This window comes from Ochotona princeps, chromosome 26 (genome assembly GCF_030435755.1).
Source record: "Ochotona princeps isolate mOchPri1 chromosome 26, mOchPri1.hap1, whole genome shotgun sequence".
NCBI lineage: Eukaryota > Metazoa > Chordata > Mammalia > Lagomorpha > Ochotonidae > Ochotona > Ochotona princeps.
This window is the reverse complement of record NC_080857.1, coordinates 26552530-26566372: the sequence shown is the minus strand read 5'-3', so window position 1 is coordinate 26566372 and position 13843 is coordinate 26552530. Positions and strand designations below refer to the sequence as shown.

At 45.3% G+C, this 13843-nt stretch overlaps 1 protein-coding gene across 1 annotated transcript in view; it reads left to right on the top strand.

The window, feature by feature from the left end:
* The window catches only part of SYNE2 (spectrin repeat containing nuclear envelope protein 2), a 324116-nt gene that overhangs the window by 62329 nt on the left and 247944 nt on the right, over positions 1–13843 (top strand). The window contains exon 3 of the mRNA XM_058655531.1: positions 13116–13177. Within this exon, the coding sequence (XP_058511514.1) occupies positions 13116–13177 (62 nt within the window). The remainder of the gene's footprint in view (positions 1–13115; positions 13178–13843) is intronic.

Below are 13843 nucleotides of genomic sequence, written 5' to 3'. Positions count from 1 at the left end.
CATTATGCAGATGAACCACGTTGCCTGTAACTGCAGAGAGCCAGGCTGTTTCCATTTCCTGGCTGTTGTGAATGGAGCTGCAGTGAGCATGCAAGTGCCGATATCTCGAGAGATTTCGTTTCCAGTGTTCGGTAGTAGGATTGCTAGTTCATGTAGTAATTCTAAAAAAAATCTCTAATGTTTTTGAACTCCATACTTTTCCCCACAGTGGCTGTACTAGTTTCATACTTCTACTAACAGTGTTCATGGATTGTTTCCATTTCTTTCCTAGCATTTACTTTTTGTCCTATTTACTTTAAAAAAATTATTAATGCTGGTTTAACTGGCGTGAAATCTGTCTCATGGTGGATTTGATTTGCTTCTCCCTGGTGATTAGTTTTGTTTAGCATCTTTTTGTTTTTTTCTTTTCGAGTACCTGTTGACTATTTGTATGGCTTCCTTTGAGAAGTGTCTGCTTAGATCTACTGCTCATTTTGAACTTTGGAACAGTATTTTTTAGGGACTGATGTTTTGGTGCTGTGGGCTAAGCTGCCACTTGGATGCTCGCAATCCCAATGCAACTTCCTGCTATGGTACCCTGAGAGACAGTGAATGATGCTGAAGTGCCTTGGTCCCTGCCACCTGAGTGGGCAGCCCCAGAGTTCCTGGATCTTTGTTGCAGCCTGGCTCAGCCCCAGCTGTTGTGGGCATCTGGGGAGTAAACCAAGAGTTCCGTCTGTCTCTCTCTCTGGGTCTTTGTACTTTTCAAAGAAATGAGTAAATAAATGACTGAACTTTAAAATTGAAATTAACTTTACGCACATGTACACACACACACACACACACACACACACACACACACACACACACACTGTCCCTAGCAAAAAGCCAGGATTAGGAACTAGGGTTTTGACTTGAACCCAATCGATATGGGTTGCATGTGTCAGAAGTGATGTCTTAATTGCTGCTTCCGGTGCAAGGCCCTGCACCTTCTCCCCATTTTAAGGTACATTATTATTGTGGTTGGGTTGCCTGTTTTGTGAGATCCTGAACTGGCACGTTTTCTCCCTTGTCTCTTCCTTCTGTTTTCTGTGCTGTGCTGTGCTGTGCAAAAGTTCTTTAGTTTGATCAATTTCCATTTGTCTGGTTTTGTTTCCATTTGTTGTGCTTTGGGGGTTCCAGCACTGTTTTAGGGTAACATCTCCAACAAAAGCTGTGGTGAAGGGTATAGTCTTCTTGGGCATGAGTTCAGAGATAGAGACTTGCTTGAGTCTGTTAAGGTTGAGCTCAGAGACAATGTTGTCCTGATCTAGTGGTGACAATGGAGATGGAGTGGAATGGGTATCCAAGAGATACCTAATGGTACAGATGACTCAGGTTTATTCTCAAATGAGTGGATGATAGAACCATTGATTAAAAAAAACAATAGTCTGGGAGAACAAACCATTGGCGAGGGATTTGGGTAGGTTTGATGACTCAGCTCTGTACATGTTCAGCCTGAGGTGTGTTTGCAGTAACCAAGTGGAGATGCCCAGACAGCAGCGGGATACACAGACGTAAACTCATGGAAGGGACGTCTAAGCTGAATGTAAAGAGTTGGGCGTCGTTACTGTCTAAATAATGGTAGGTGCTTGGAAGAGTGGTTAAGACATTGCTCAGGGTCCCCACATCCCTTAGTTCTGGGTTCTAGTTCAAGCTCCCTTTCTGATTCCAGCTTCTAGCTAATGTATACTCTTGGAAGCAGCAGTGACGGTTCATCTGCTTGGGCTCCTGCCACCTATGGGGGAGGTTTGGATGGAGTTCTTGGCTCCTGCCTTTGCTCTGGTCCAGGTCTGGCTGTTGCATGAATTTGGGGGGTGAGCAAGCAGATGGGAGATCTTTCTCCCTGCGTGTCCGTTTCTCTCAATTTCTTTGCCTTTAAAAGGAAATGAGTTATTCTATTATGAAAATATCTAGAATAAGATAAGCATGGTCTAGGCAGAACAGAACAAGCATCAGGAAAATGAGGCCCTTGGAGAGCCTGAGAAGGGATGTTCAGAAAGGCAGGAAGGGAGCCACGTGAATGGAACCCACAGAAGGGTTCCAAGCAGCAGAGGGCAGTTGGTTAGCACGGAGAAGTAGCCGTTGAGCTTAGACGTGGAGTTCTTGTGGATGGCACAGCTGAGAATTAAGTAGAGTGACTGAGGTGATCAAACTTAGAGCAGTTTGAGCGGTGAGTGGTAGGGAAGGGAGGTGAAGACAGTGTGGGCAACACCTGCAGAAAGTTCAGATCTGAAGAGGAGAAAGGTGTGTTGGCAGCCAGACTGGCTCTGACAGTACCATCTTAGTGATTTTGAAGAATCACTAGCAACATGGATTTTTAAATTGGACTCATCTGGGTTTGAGATCCATAGCGCATTGGCTGAGCTATGGTAGGCTTTCAATCAATGTTTTATTGGGTGAGTGAATGAAATCCCTGCATCTTCCGGGAATAGTACCCTCTTCTCCTTTATAAATGCCTACCTGAGCCCCTCCTTGGTGGCTTTAGTGAAATGTGCTCGTATTTCCTTACCCTTCCCATCGCCTCCTGAATGTGACCCACTCCAGCGAGTCCTCCGAGCCCTGCACTGTGTTTTAGGACAGCCCAGCGGCATAACACATGTATATTGAAACACATCCTATTACTGCCTCAGTGGTCTTTCTCTCATTGTGCCAGGCCCTTCTTTTCCCTTTCTGTTGTCCCGTTGGTAAATCAGTCCAGTCCTTCTGTAGCGATGTTTCTCAATGTAAAATGTGTGTGAGCTAGGGAACTGGCATCTCTGGGGGTGGATCTCAGCATTCTGCACGGAGTCACTTGCTGGCATTCCACGGTGTACGAATGCCAGACTCGTGATGGCGGCGTGGCTCTGTGCGATGCGATGTGCTGCTTCTGCACTCAGAAGTCAGAGGGGCTGGGATCACTGCCCTGGTGGAACGTGTTCAGGCTCAAGGCCTTGGTTTTCAGAAAAGCATTTACAATTTTTTTTTCTTTAATATTCATTTATTCATTAATTACATTGCATTACATGACTGGGATTCCCCCCCCTTCACCCCAAACCCTTCCCCCATCATGAATTCCTTCACCTTGATGCATAACCACAGCTCAAGTTCCGTTGAGATTCCCTAATTAAAAGTTTACACCATACAGAGTCCAGCATCCCACTTGTCCAGTTCAAGTTCAACGGCCTCTTAGGGAGGCCCTCTCAGGTTTGTAGGCAGAGCCAGCAGAGCGTCACCTCGATCAATTAGAAGCTCCAACATATCATCAGCAACAGTCCAGGTATGATGAGGCTGGTGCAGAGTCCACTGATTGACATAGTCCGTCTTAGGGTTTCCCCTTGTCCAGTTTTCCGCTGCAAGCATAAAGCTGAGGTGGTTGATTCATCTACTCCATTTTCCATCTTTTTTTGATTAAGCATTTACAATTTTTTGTGGCAGGTAAGAGATAGTAAAGAGTAAAGAAGGAAAAATCAGTGTTATGTGAGATGTAGCCTTTTTTTTAAAAAACAAAAAGATTTATTTATTTTTATTGCAAAGTCAGATATGCAGAGAGGAGGAGAGACAGAGAGGAAGATCCTCCATCTGCTGACTCACTCCCCAAGTGGCCACAATGGCCAGAGCTGAGCCAGGAGCCAGAAATTTCCTCCTGGTCTCCCATGTGAGTGCAGGAAGATCTTCACTCACATGGGGAGTGAACCAATGGACAGAAGATCTTTCTCACATTATCTCCTTCTCTCTGTAAATCTGCCTTTCCAATTAAGAATAAATCTTTCCAAAAAAAGCCCAAAAAAGAAACACAACATCTGCTTACTTACAGAGCCAGGCGCTGTGTACCAGTGAGGTTGGAGACCAAGGCTTAGGATAAAGATCTCAGGTGTTTGTACAAGGGTGTAGTCCACTCACGTGACAACATGAAGTTGCCCAAGGAGGAAACCATCAATTGTGTGTCATGTGTTTTTCCAACAGAGCGTTCCAGTCTCTGCCTTGGGGAAGCTCTGCCATGAAGCCCTGGTGCCTCCACTTCCAACCCCTAAAACAGTTATTCATATCCCATGCATAAGATGTTTTCACAGAGGCATGTTCATGAAGATTTTTATAATCAACTTTTCCCAGAAACTTTTACATGATCTTTTGTGTGAATGTACTTCTCTTTGACAATAAAATGCATTTATCTTTTCATTTCATGGCTTCTTGTACTAAGCATGGTGTTTTCAAGACTCACCCATGCTGGAACTAGTTTTTATTTGTGTAGTTTAAACACCATCTTTGACATACATTGAGTGAATAGCTTCACCGAAGGGGCCAAGTAGCAAGGATTTTGGTCTTTGAGAGCTTGTTTGGAGGTTCTAGCAGGGGAGCACAGCTACTCTCGACTGAAGACCGGTCCTCCTCTAGCGGGGTTGGTTGTCCTCTTCAACCGAGAGCGCAGCTTCGGGAGGGATGCACATGGAACGGTGTGGGAGGAAGGGGACACCCACCTAGCCAGCCAGATCAGTTGAATCAACCCTGGCGATCAATGGGGTGACAGATGTCACATCCAGATCGCCCTCACATCTGGATTTTGGTCTTTGTATACCACGTGGTCTCTGTCTGTGACAACCCATGGGTGTCCAGCAGCACTTGACTTTGCCACTCTAGCACAAAAAAACAAGTGCAAGCAATACTCAGGACAATGGGTTGTGTCTGTTTTTCAGTAAAACTCTATGTCCAGAAGCAGACAGCAAGTCAGGTTTAGTCAGTGGGCTTTGGTTTGCTGCCCTTTGATCTGTGTCCACAGAGGTCCTTAATCCTGCCAATATCTCTGTGAAGTATTGTCCCCACTTGACAAATGAGAAGACTAAAGCACACAGCCAGCAGCAAGGAGCGGTTCTGGAATCTAGTGTAGGCAGCTTGGCTCTGTGGAGTAGTGGTCCCAGCCTTGTCAATGACTTACCCATGAAGGAATCCCCTTGTGCTTTTACAAATGCAAATGGAAGACTGAGATTGATTTAGGTTTCCTTCAAGATGTAACAGATGCGCTGTGACCAAGCCTGGCTAGAAGTTGACTGGGTGAAGGGAGCAGAGGTGAGGGAACAGAACAGACACCCGTGGCAGGAGGGAACAAGGTTTTGTAAGAAGGACCTGAGTAGAAGGCCAGAGTGGCTGCAGGAGCACACAGATGGACAGGTGCTCTGGGGAACACCTCCCTGTAAAGGGTTTTGCTCTTGATCCTAAGAGGAGAGAGAGAGAAAGAGAGAGATAGAGAGAGATCAGTCAAGAGTGAACAGAATAAAAGGTGGAAATTTTCCTGGGTGGAGTGAAGAACAGTTGGAGGGCAGCAGGGCAGACCTGGTGCCTGAGAGGGAAAGACTTCCGGGGCCTGAACTGCTGGGGATGGTTTAGAGGGGCTGGCTGGGAGCCAGGAAACAGAGAAGGAAGTGGGTGACTGAGCTGCGCCCATCGGAACTGGTGGTTGGCTACACATGAGGGTCCTGGAAGAGGGGAGATGCCAAGGATACTGGTGTAGAATCCATGAGAGGGGAGCCAGGTGCCAGGGCTGGTTCAGGGAGAAGTGGGGAGGTGGAGTGTGATTTCAGTGAAAATGCTGAGTTTGGCAGGCAGGCGCTGTTTTCCCCTAGTGACAACTTAGATTTCCTCCAGGGGGGAAATGCGTGAAGTCCAAGGATTTTGAGGTTCTGGGTCGGCTGCATAACGCGCTCCAGGATTCACCTTCTAGACTTACTCTACTGGTTCAACAGGCAGAAGCTCAGGCTTGGTCCCATGTGTTTCCGTTTCTTATTTGTTTGTTTGCTCTTGGCTGGTGACACGAAAATGTGTTGTAAGTTTTCTGGTCTCGCTCTGTGGGTTAATAGTCTCTCCTTTTGTAGTTAAATAGTAAGCTACTTCCTGTTTATGCTTCAAATGTTTCAGGCTTGTTTTGATTCTGTGTGCTTATGTGTTTCTATTTCCTTAATTGGTTTCTTTATTTCTGTTTTTTTTTTTTTTTTTTTTTTTTTTTTTTTTTTTGTCATCTCCATGAGAAACAGTAGAAGAGGCCTTGTATTTTTAGTCTCCTTTGCATTGGATAGGACTTAATTAAAGATTCTGTGGGATGCCTGTTGGGACACATGGCTACAGTGTGTTGTGTTATTGTCCAAATTTAATTCTCCTCATGACTGTGTCTGTTTTGGCCGACAGCGAGTTAGGAATCTGGTTTGAGAGAATGACAGTTAGGTCTTATTAGCCCATGTCTTTGGCATAATTACAAATGTATGTGATCGGGGGGGGGGGGTCTTCAAAAAGTTCGTGAAAAATTCTTAGCATGAAGAACCTGCAAGGATTAAATTAATATATTGAAAACTTGACAGAGAAGGGGAGAGAGGCAGATTTTCTACTTGCTGGCTTACTCCCTAGATGCCCACGGCAGCCAGGTCTGGGTCAGGCCAGAATCATAAGCCTTGAACTCCATCCAGTGCTCCCACGACATTGGCAGGAACCCAAGTGCATAGGCCATCACCTTCTGCCACCCAGGTGCATTGATAAGAAGCTGTCAGCAACACAGGGCAGCCAGGACAGGAACTGACACTCCAATATAAAGGACATCCCAAGTGGTGGGTTAACTCAGTGTCGTTACAGCTGCTCCTCAGAAGTTTGTTTTTTTTTTTTAAGTAACAAAATAAACTTATCTTTTAATGCCATTTCTCACAAATTGAAAAAAAAATGCTTACTCATTTGAGTAAGAGAGTGAGAGAGAGAGAGTGAGCATGAGCGAGAGAGTTATGTTCTACTTGCTAATTTGTTCATGAAATGCCGACAAGGTTGGGCCAAGCCAAAACCAGGCGCCAGGGATTCCATCTGGTCTCCCGTGTCGGGGTAGGGGTTCATGTGCTTCTTCAGCCATCACCTACCACCTCCCAAGGTTGGCACTGGCAGAAAGTTAGACTCAGGAATTGGAACAGAGCCCAGATTCTTTCATGTGGGACATAGCTGTCTGAATTGCCAGGCTAAACATGCACTCTAGTGTTTATATATTGAAGGATATGATCAGCCTTTAAAAAAAAATGTCCTACAATGTAATGGATGCTTATTGAGTCTAATATAACTAAACCTCTGCTGTTTCTATTGTCATCTTTAAAAAAAATGAGGCTATATCTTGTATAAAAGATCTCCTGAATGTTCATGGAAAATAGCTATTATGAAAAAACTATGCATAGATTAAAAGTGTTTTTGTCCCTAAATCATTTTTTCATTGTATTTCCATGACCTTTTATAAAGTCCCCTCAGATATTCATTTAAGTATGTGTATATGCATTCATTTGGCTATATATTTTTTTTAATGATTTAAAGTCAGAATGAGAGAGAGAGAGAGTCAAAGATATCTTCCACTGGCTGGTTCACTCCCCAGGGCCCATAATAACCAGGGCTGAGCCAAGAGCTTTATCTAGCTCCCCCACTTAGGTGACAGGACTCAAACGCTTGGAGCTTGGGCCCAGTGACCGACAAAAACAAATCCTCGTTTTTTTAGAATTTCTACTGTTTGTGTGTGCCAAGGTTAACTTTTAACTTTTAGTATTTTATACCAGCAACCATTTTATGAATATTATAATACAAAAGGCAGACCCTATGCCTCATCTGAAATGCTTGGGACCAGATGTGTTCCCGATTTTCAGGTATTTTTTTGATTTTGGAATATTTGCATCTGTCCAAATATTTGTGTAAATGTTTGTGATATTTGCATAATGAGATATCACAGGGTTAAGACTGGCATCTACACACAAAATTCAGTGATGTTTTATTTATGAACTGACTTTAAAATTCATGGAAAATGAGGCCCGGCGGCAAGAGAGGATCCAACCAAATATGGATAGAGGCCAGAACCAGAGAGGTGATTTCTGTTTCAGTTTAGGGTAGGGGACTTTGGACAGGGTTATGTTTTGTTCTTATAAATGTGGACTGAATGCCAGCATGTACAAGTCCTTGTGCTAGGACCTGGGGTGTCTGTGAACGCAGTGGCAGGCAGTGGAGGTTGGCTGTTACTGTAGGGAGAATATAGCTATTGAAACCACGAGCAACTGAGGGTCCAGACTTGAAATTTTGGAAGTCACAAGGAGTCAGGCTAAAATAGATTAGAGCCTGGAATGTGTTAGGCTAAAAGTTCATAAATGTGTTTACTAAAGAATTAGGGACTGAATCTGGGATCACAGGCAGTGCACCTCTCATCAGTACTCCTGAAAGGGAACGGGAAGAAGAGAGATTCCTAGGTGAGGAGAGGTTGCAAAACTCCCGCAGTGATGCCAAGCGGGAACAAATGTTCTTGGAGAAGCCACACGCTCATCCTGCATGGCTCTGCAAACCTGAGCTAAGGATTCTTAGCCTGCGGTGACTGTAGCTGCTGAACTCTCCAACTGCTGGGGACGACTCCTGCAGTCAGCATTTTACATGAACTTCTGTGAAACTTGGCCTTGCCAAGACCTGGTGGCAAGATAATTTGATAATGAGCCGTAAAATGAACTTCAAAGTCCACACCCCTTATTTGAGCTTAACTCAATTTGTTTTGAGTTTAGCTCCCTTCTAGTAAGGATTTGAACTGTCAACTAACAAAAGGTGAATTGAGTAAGAGCAAACTCAGGGAGGAAGTTGCTATGGGCCACTGTGATCCAGTCAAATATTTGTCAAGAACAATAACCTAAGATACTTCTTTGGGCCAGAATAAAAGTCATTGAATGTATTGCCTTGCATTTTATCTCTTTTTTTAATGTGCTTTAGAAAACAGAAGAAATTCTCATTCTTCTTTCTTAGCATGTTAAGGGAAATTCTCATTGTAAGAGATTGCGTTATCCTCTTTATTTCTCTGCTCTTTTTCAATCCGTAACATTTGCTGGTTTAAAAGGAACTATTTTCTCTGTGCCATTCTGAGAAGAGTTGGATTAAGTTGCTTTGAGCACCTGACTCTGAATTTTTTTTCCCTGCCCAGTGGGTCAGCCTTTGAAAAGAAGAAAAGGTTCCTTATCCTGCCTTAGGGGAACACTCTGGTTCCTGTTGAATTAATACAGCTATTCAGAGAGAAGGCCAATAGAACCTGGGGGACAAGTGTGTCAAGAGATGGAGTCCACTTAGTTGTGCTGCCACAGAGGTGTTTAACTGCACTTGGTTTGCAGCGAAGTGTCTCTGTTGTCTTTCAAGGGTTCTGATTTTGCTGATGAGGAGATGCTCTCTAGGTTTGGCCAAGGAGTTAAAAGCCACGAGGATTCCTTCCCGGGTCTCTTTCTGAGGATCTCATGTGTGCATTCTGCTTTGCTCATTGGAGGGGACCTGTGGGGGGACTGGCCCTGCCTTTTTGTAGTAGGTTTGCCTTGGCAGGAACCCAAGTTATTGGGCCATTATCCGTTGCCTCCCTGATGTAGTAGCCGGAAGTTGTGTCAGAGGCGGCGTCCAATCTCAGCCGCTGTGACGTGGGTTGCAAGCATTGCAATCTGCAGCTGCCCTGGCAGTTTTCCCCTGAATTTCTGCTTGATTTTCAGGAGTGGATGGGGCTCTCCCTGCTTCTGTGCGTGATCCTGATTAAAGCACACTGGGTACATGGGCTCTGAGACTTTCATCTTGAAATCATAAAAACTTTTTTTTCTTAATGGAGAAAAAATGGCCTTCAGTTCATCTTGTGAGCATCAATATACCTAAAAAAATATTGTCTTGCTGTTTGTTGATACTAAGGGAAAAAATGACAAAGACCTAGCTCAACAGTTTTGGGAGATTTAGTAACAGGAATCTGATGTCTTAATGTAAGCCAAATGCCAACTCCAAATTTGTTTTAAAGATCTATTTATTTTTATTGGAAAGTCAGACTTACAGAGAAGAGTGACAGAAAGATCTTTTGTCTGTTGATTCACTACCCAAGTGGCTGCAACGGCCAGAGTTGAGCTAATTCAAAGCCAAGAGCCAGGAGCTTCCTCTGGGTCTCCCACATGGGTGTAGAGTTCCAAGGCTTTGGGCCATACTCTACTCTATTCCCAGATCATAAACAGGGAACTGGAAGGAAAGTGGAGCAGCTGGAACGTGAACCGGCACCCATATGGGTCCTGGTGCGTACAAGGTGAGGACTTTAGCCGCTAGGCTATTGTCCTGGGCCCTGATTTGTTTGTTTTTTTAAGGTCACAAGTTAGCTCTTTGTTTTGTTTTTAGATTTATTTGTTTGAAAAACAGAATGACAGAGAGAAGGAGAAAGAGAGAGAGCTACTACTTGTTCATTCCCCAGATGCACAAATTGTCCACAATGACCAGGGCTGGCCCAGGCTGAAGTCAGGATCCTAGAACTCTGTACAAGTCCCCCATGTGAATGACAGGGGGCCAAGCGTTTGGGCTGCTTCCCAGGTGCCCCAGTGGGTAGCTGGATCAGAGCTGCAGCAACTGGGACTGTGAGACGTTTGTACATGGGATGCTGGTATTACGGGCAGTGGCTTAGCCTCCTGCACTACAGTGCTGGCCCTGAGGTGATGGTTTTAACAGCTTGTACTGCAAGAGGATTAAGTTAACACATCACCTCAACAGGATGATTCCAGGAACTGTGTATCATAAGAAGTCCTCACTCAAAAACACCTGTAGGCTGAACCCCCGCCATGCATGAGGAGCCATGCCCTAGATCACATAGAGGCATCTTAAAAGGCCCATCAGGTCCTGGCAGTTGAGTTTTGACATTATTGATCTTGGAGATAATACCACTGTTGAATTAGCTGTAGGTCAGCTGAAGCTAGACAAAAAGACCAGGATTCAGAGCCTGGTTCCTGTTACTGTGGCATAGGAAGTGAGATGGTTGGGAGACCATGAAGATTACCTGCTGTTCTCATTAACCAGGCAGGAGTCAAGGGGAAGACCTGGAACACGTATCTGCCCTGCCCTCTCAGGGCCATCGTGAAGCCAGGCGGACACCATCCGTCCCCTCCAGCTTTTCCCCTCTCAGCATCCGCAGACATCCTCAACCCCCAGGTCGCAGGTTAGCCCTGCTCGTGGGAGCTTCTCTTTCCCATGACCCTCCTTGACCCGTGGCCAAGGGTGAGCATGAGTTTGGACATCCACTGCTCTCTGCATGTGGTGTTCATGGCCTTGCCACCTCCGTGGACCTTGAGTTCACTGGATCTCATTTTTTCCTGTGTCCTCCCTGTGTGCACATGCCTGACTGCATGCACATGGATGCGCATACCAGCTGCACACACATGCACACTGGACTCATGGGTCCCTCTGAGTTCTTTTGCTGTGATTCCCATTAGACTCCGCATAAACTTCTGCTGTTTTCATCCCCCACCTCTCCTGAACTCCTGAAGTGCCTCTGAGGGCGAAGGTCTCGTGTAGCATCAACGTACTCCCCACGTGGCCCACACCTTCCTCTCCAGGCTCTCTGCTCGGCCTTCCTGCTCCACTGAGTTGTGGCACCCTTCTGAGAATGCAGACTCCCCAGCCCTCCCCTGAAGTATCTGCTTTGCTTCCTCCCTTCCTCCAACATCTCTGTCCTCCACCTCCCAATGGGTTTCCTGTGAAATGCTCATCAAAGAACCCTCATGGTTGCAGCCGTCTCTGTCTGTGATTTGTTGTCATTTCTTAAAGATTTTGGCTTCTTCCCTACTGTCACTGTCTCTGTCACAACTGGGAAAACTCGGCCCACCCATGGATGACCTTCTCACCTCCTTGCTTCTCAGTTCCCGGAATCCCTTGTCTCTAATATCCCTGCTGTCTGCCCTGACTCCATCATTCATGGTCATGGTTGTGGTCATGGTCATATTGCAGACCAAAACTCTATAGTTGCTGTTTTATGCATTGCTCTGGTAATCCCATAAGCCCTTGGGTCAACTCCAAGTGACTACTTCTGCCAACTTTTCCTATTCCTTCCTTGATATCCTTACGTTTGCCTTTTTTTATTTTTAAGATTTATTTATTTTTATTGGAAAGTCAGATATACAGAGAGGAAGAGAGACAGAGAGGAAGATCTGTCTGCTGATTCACTCCCCAAGGGGCTGCAACAGCTGGAGCTGAGCAGGACTGATGTCAGGAGCCAGGAGCTTCGTCCCGGGTCTCCCACACGGGAACAGCTGTATTGGAAACAGGGGTGCTGGGATTAGAACCGGTGCTCATATAGGATTCTGGTGCGTGCAAGGCGAGGACTTTAGTCACTAGGCTGCCATGCTGGGCCCCTTATGTTTGCGTTTTAATTTTTATTTATTTATTTATTTATTTATTTATTTATTTATTTATTTATTTGAGAGGCCAAAAGAAAGAGAGCTGCCATCTGCTGCTTCATTCTCCCAATGCCCACAATAGCCAGGACTGGGCTGGGGCCAAGGCTGAGACTTAGGAACTCAACCCAGGTCTTCCTACCCATTGGGTCATCACTGCTGCCTCCGTGGTGCACCAGGAGGACTGTCGAGTCAGCTTCCTGCTTCAGCTCCAAGCCCAGCCCACTGGGGAGTGAACTCTGTTTCTAGTGTGTCCATATTATTTATTAAAATATTTAAATTTTTATTTACATAAAGCAAACAAATTGCATTTTTTGTCTATAAAGATTTAAGAACACAGTGATTCTTCCTACCCACATTTCTTTCTTTCCTGTCTTTTAATTTTTACAATCATATAATTCTGTTTATTTTATAATCATGAGCTTTTAGATTGATTTATTTGTTTGTTTGTTTTTTTATTGGAAAGGCAGATACACAGAGAGGAAGGTCTTCTGTCCATTGGTTCACTCCCCAAGTGGCCACAATATCCAGAGCTGAGCCAATCTGAAGCCAGGAGCCCAGAGCTTCTTCCAGGTCTCCCACGCGGGTGCAGGGTCCCAAGGCTTTGGACTGCCCTCAGCTGCTTTCGCAGGCCTCAAGCAGGGAGCTGGATGGGAAGCAGGGTCACGGGGATATGAACCAGCGTCCATATGGGATCCTGGTGTGTGCAAGGCGAGAACTTTAGCCACTACACTACCGCACTGGGGCCCTCCATCACGAATGAGCTTTTCAAGCACTAGATCTGAAGTGCAGACTATGTCCTATGGACTTCATTAGCTGGTACGTCTTGTCCCTAAGCACAGCTTGTGGCCACTTGGGCATGTTCCAGCAATTCCTGAGGCGTGTTGTTAAGAGCTGACATTGTTCTTTCTTTGACAGCTGAACAGGAAGACACTCAGAAGAAAACCTTCACCTGCTGGATAAACTCACAGTTAGCAAAGGTGAGGAAGGACGAGCAGATGAAGTCATCCTGGTCTTTGCTACTCCTCGTTCAGTTTTGGCCCCGAGGAGGCCATTAAAAAATCATTGCAAGTAATAGTTTGTGGAGTATCTTGAAAGAACGTGTGGAAAGTCTGCCTTGATCTTGTTTTAGAGTATTTGTTATTGTTTCCTAACACACGAAAAAGCAGATGAAGTTTTATCCAGTATAGAAGATGATATGAACGCAAAAATGCTTTAAATACAGTATCTCTTTCCTCAGGTGAAGTAGTGATGATTTGTTGATATCAAGTGTTAATGTTTGCTACTGCCATAAGCTCTTTATTGAAATGATTATGACCAGGTAGGCAGTATTATTCCTATTTCAAGGAGAAAAAAGCCAAGACAGAGAAGTGGTGTGACTCAATCACACAGCTTGCAAGTTATAGTGCTGGGATACGAACTCTGGCAGTGTGGGCCCAGGGGCCGTGATGCTAATCCTGCGGCTGTCCTACCCAGCGCTGATACTGGCTGCCTAGAGTAATGTGGGCCTCCCCTGCCAGGTCCCCTGTAGTGTTCTCCACCTGCCCACCCCAGCCTGTTGCTTGCAATTCTAGAAAAGGGGTAAATGTAGCAACAGGTTAAGCCAGGAGCAGGTTCCATGCTCCATGTAGATCACTACTGGCTGT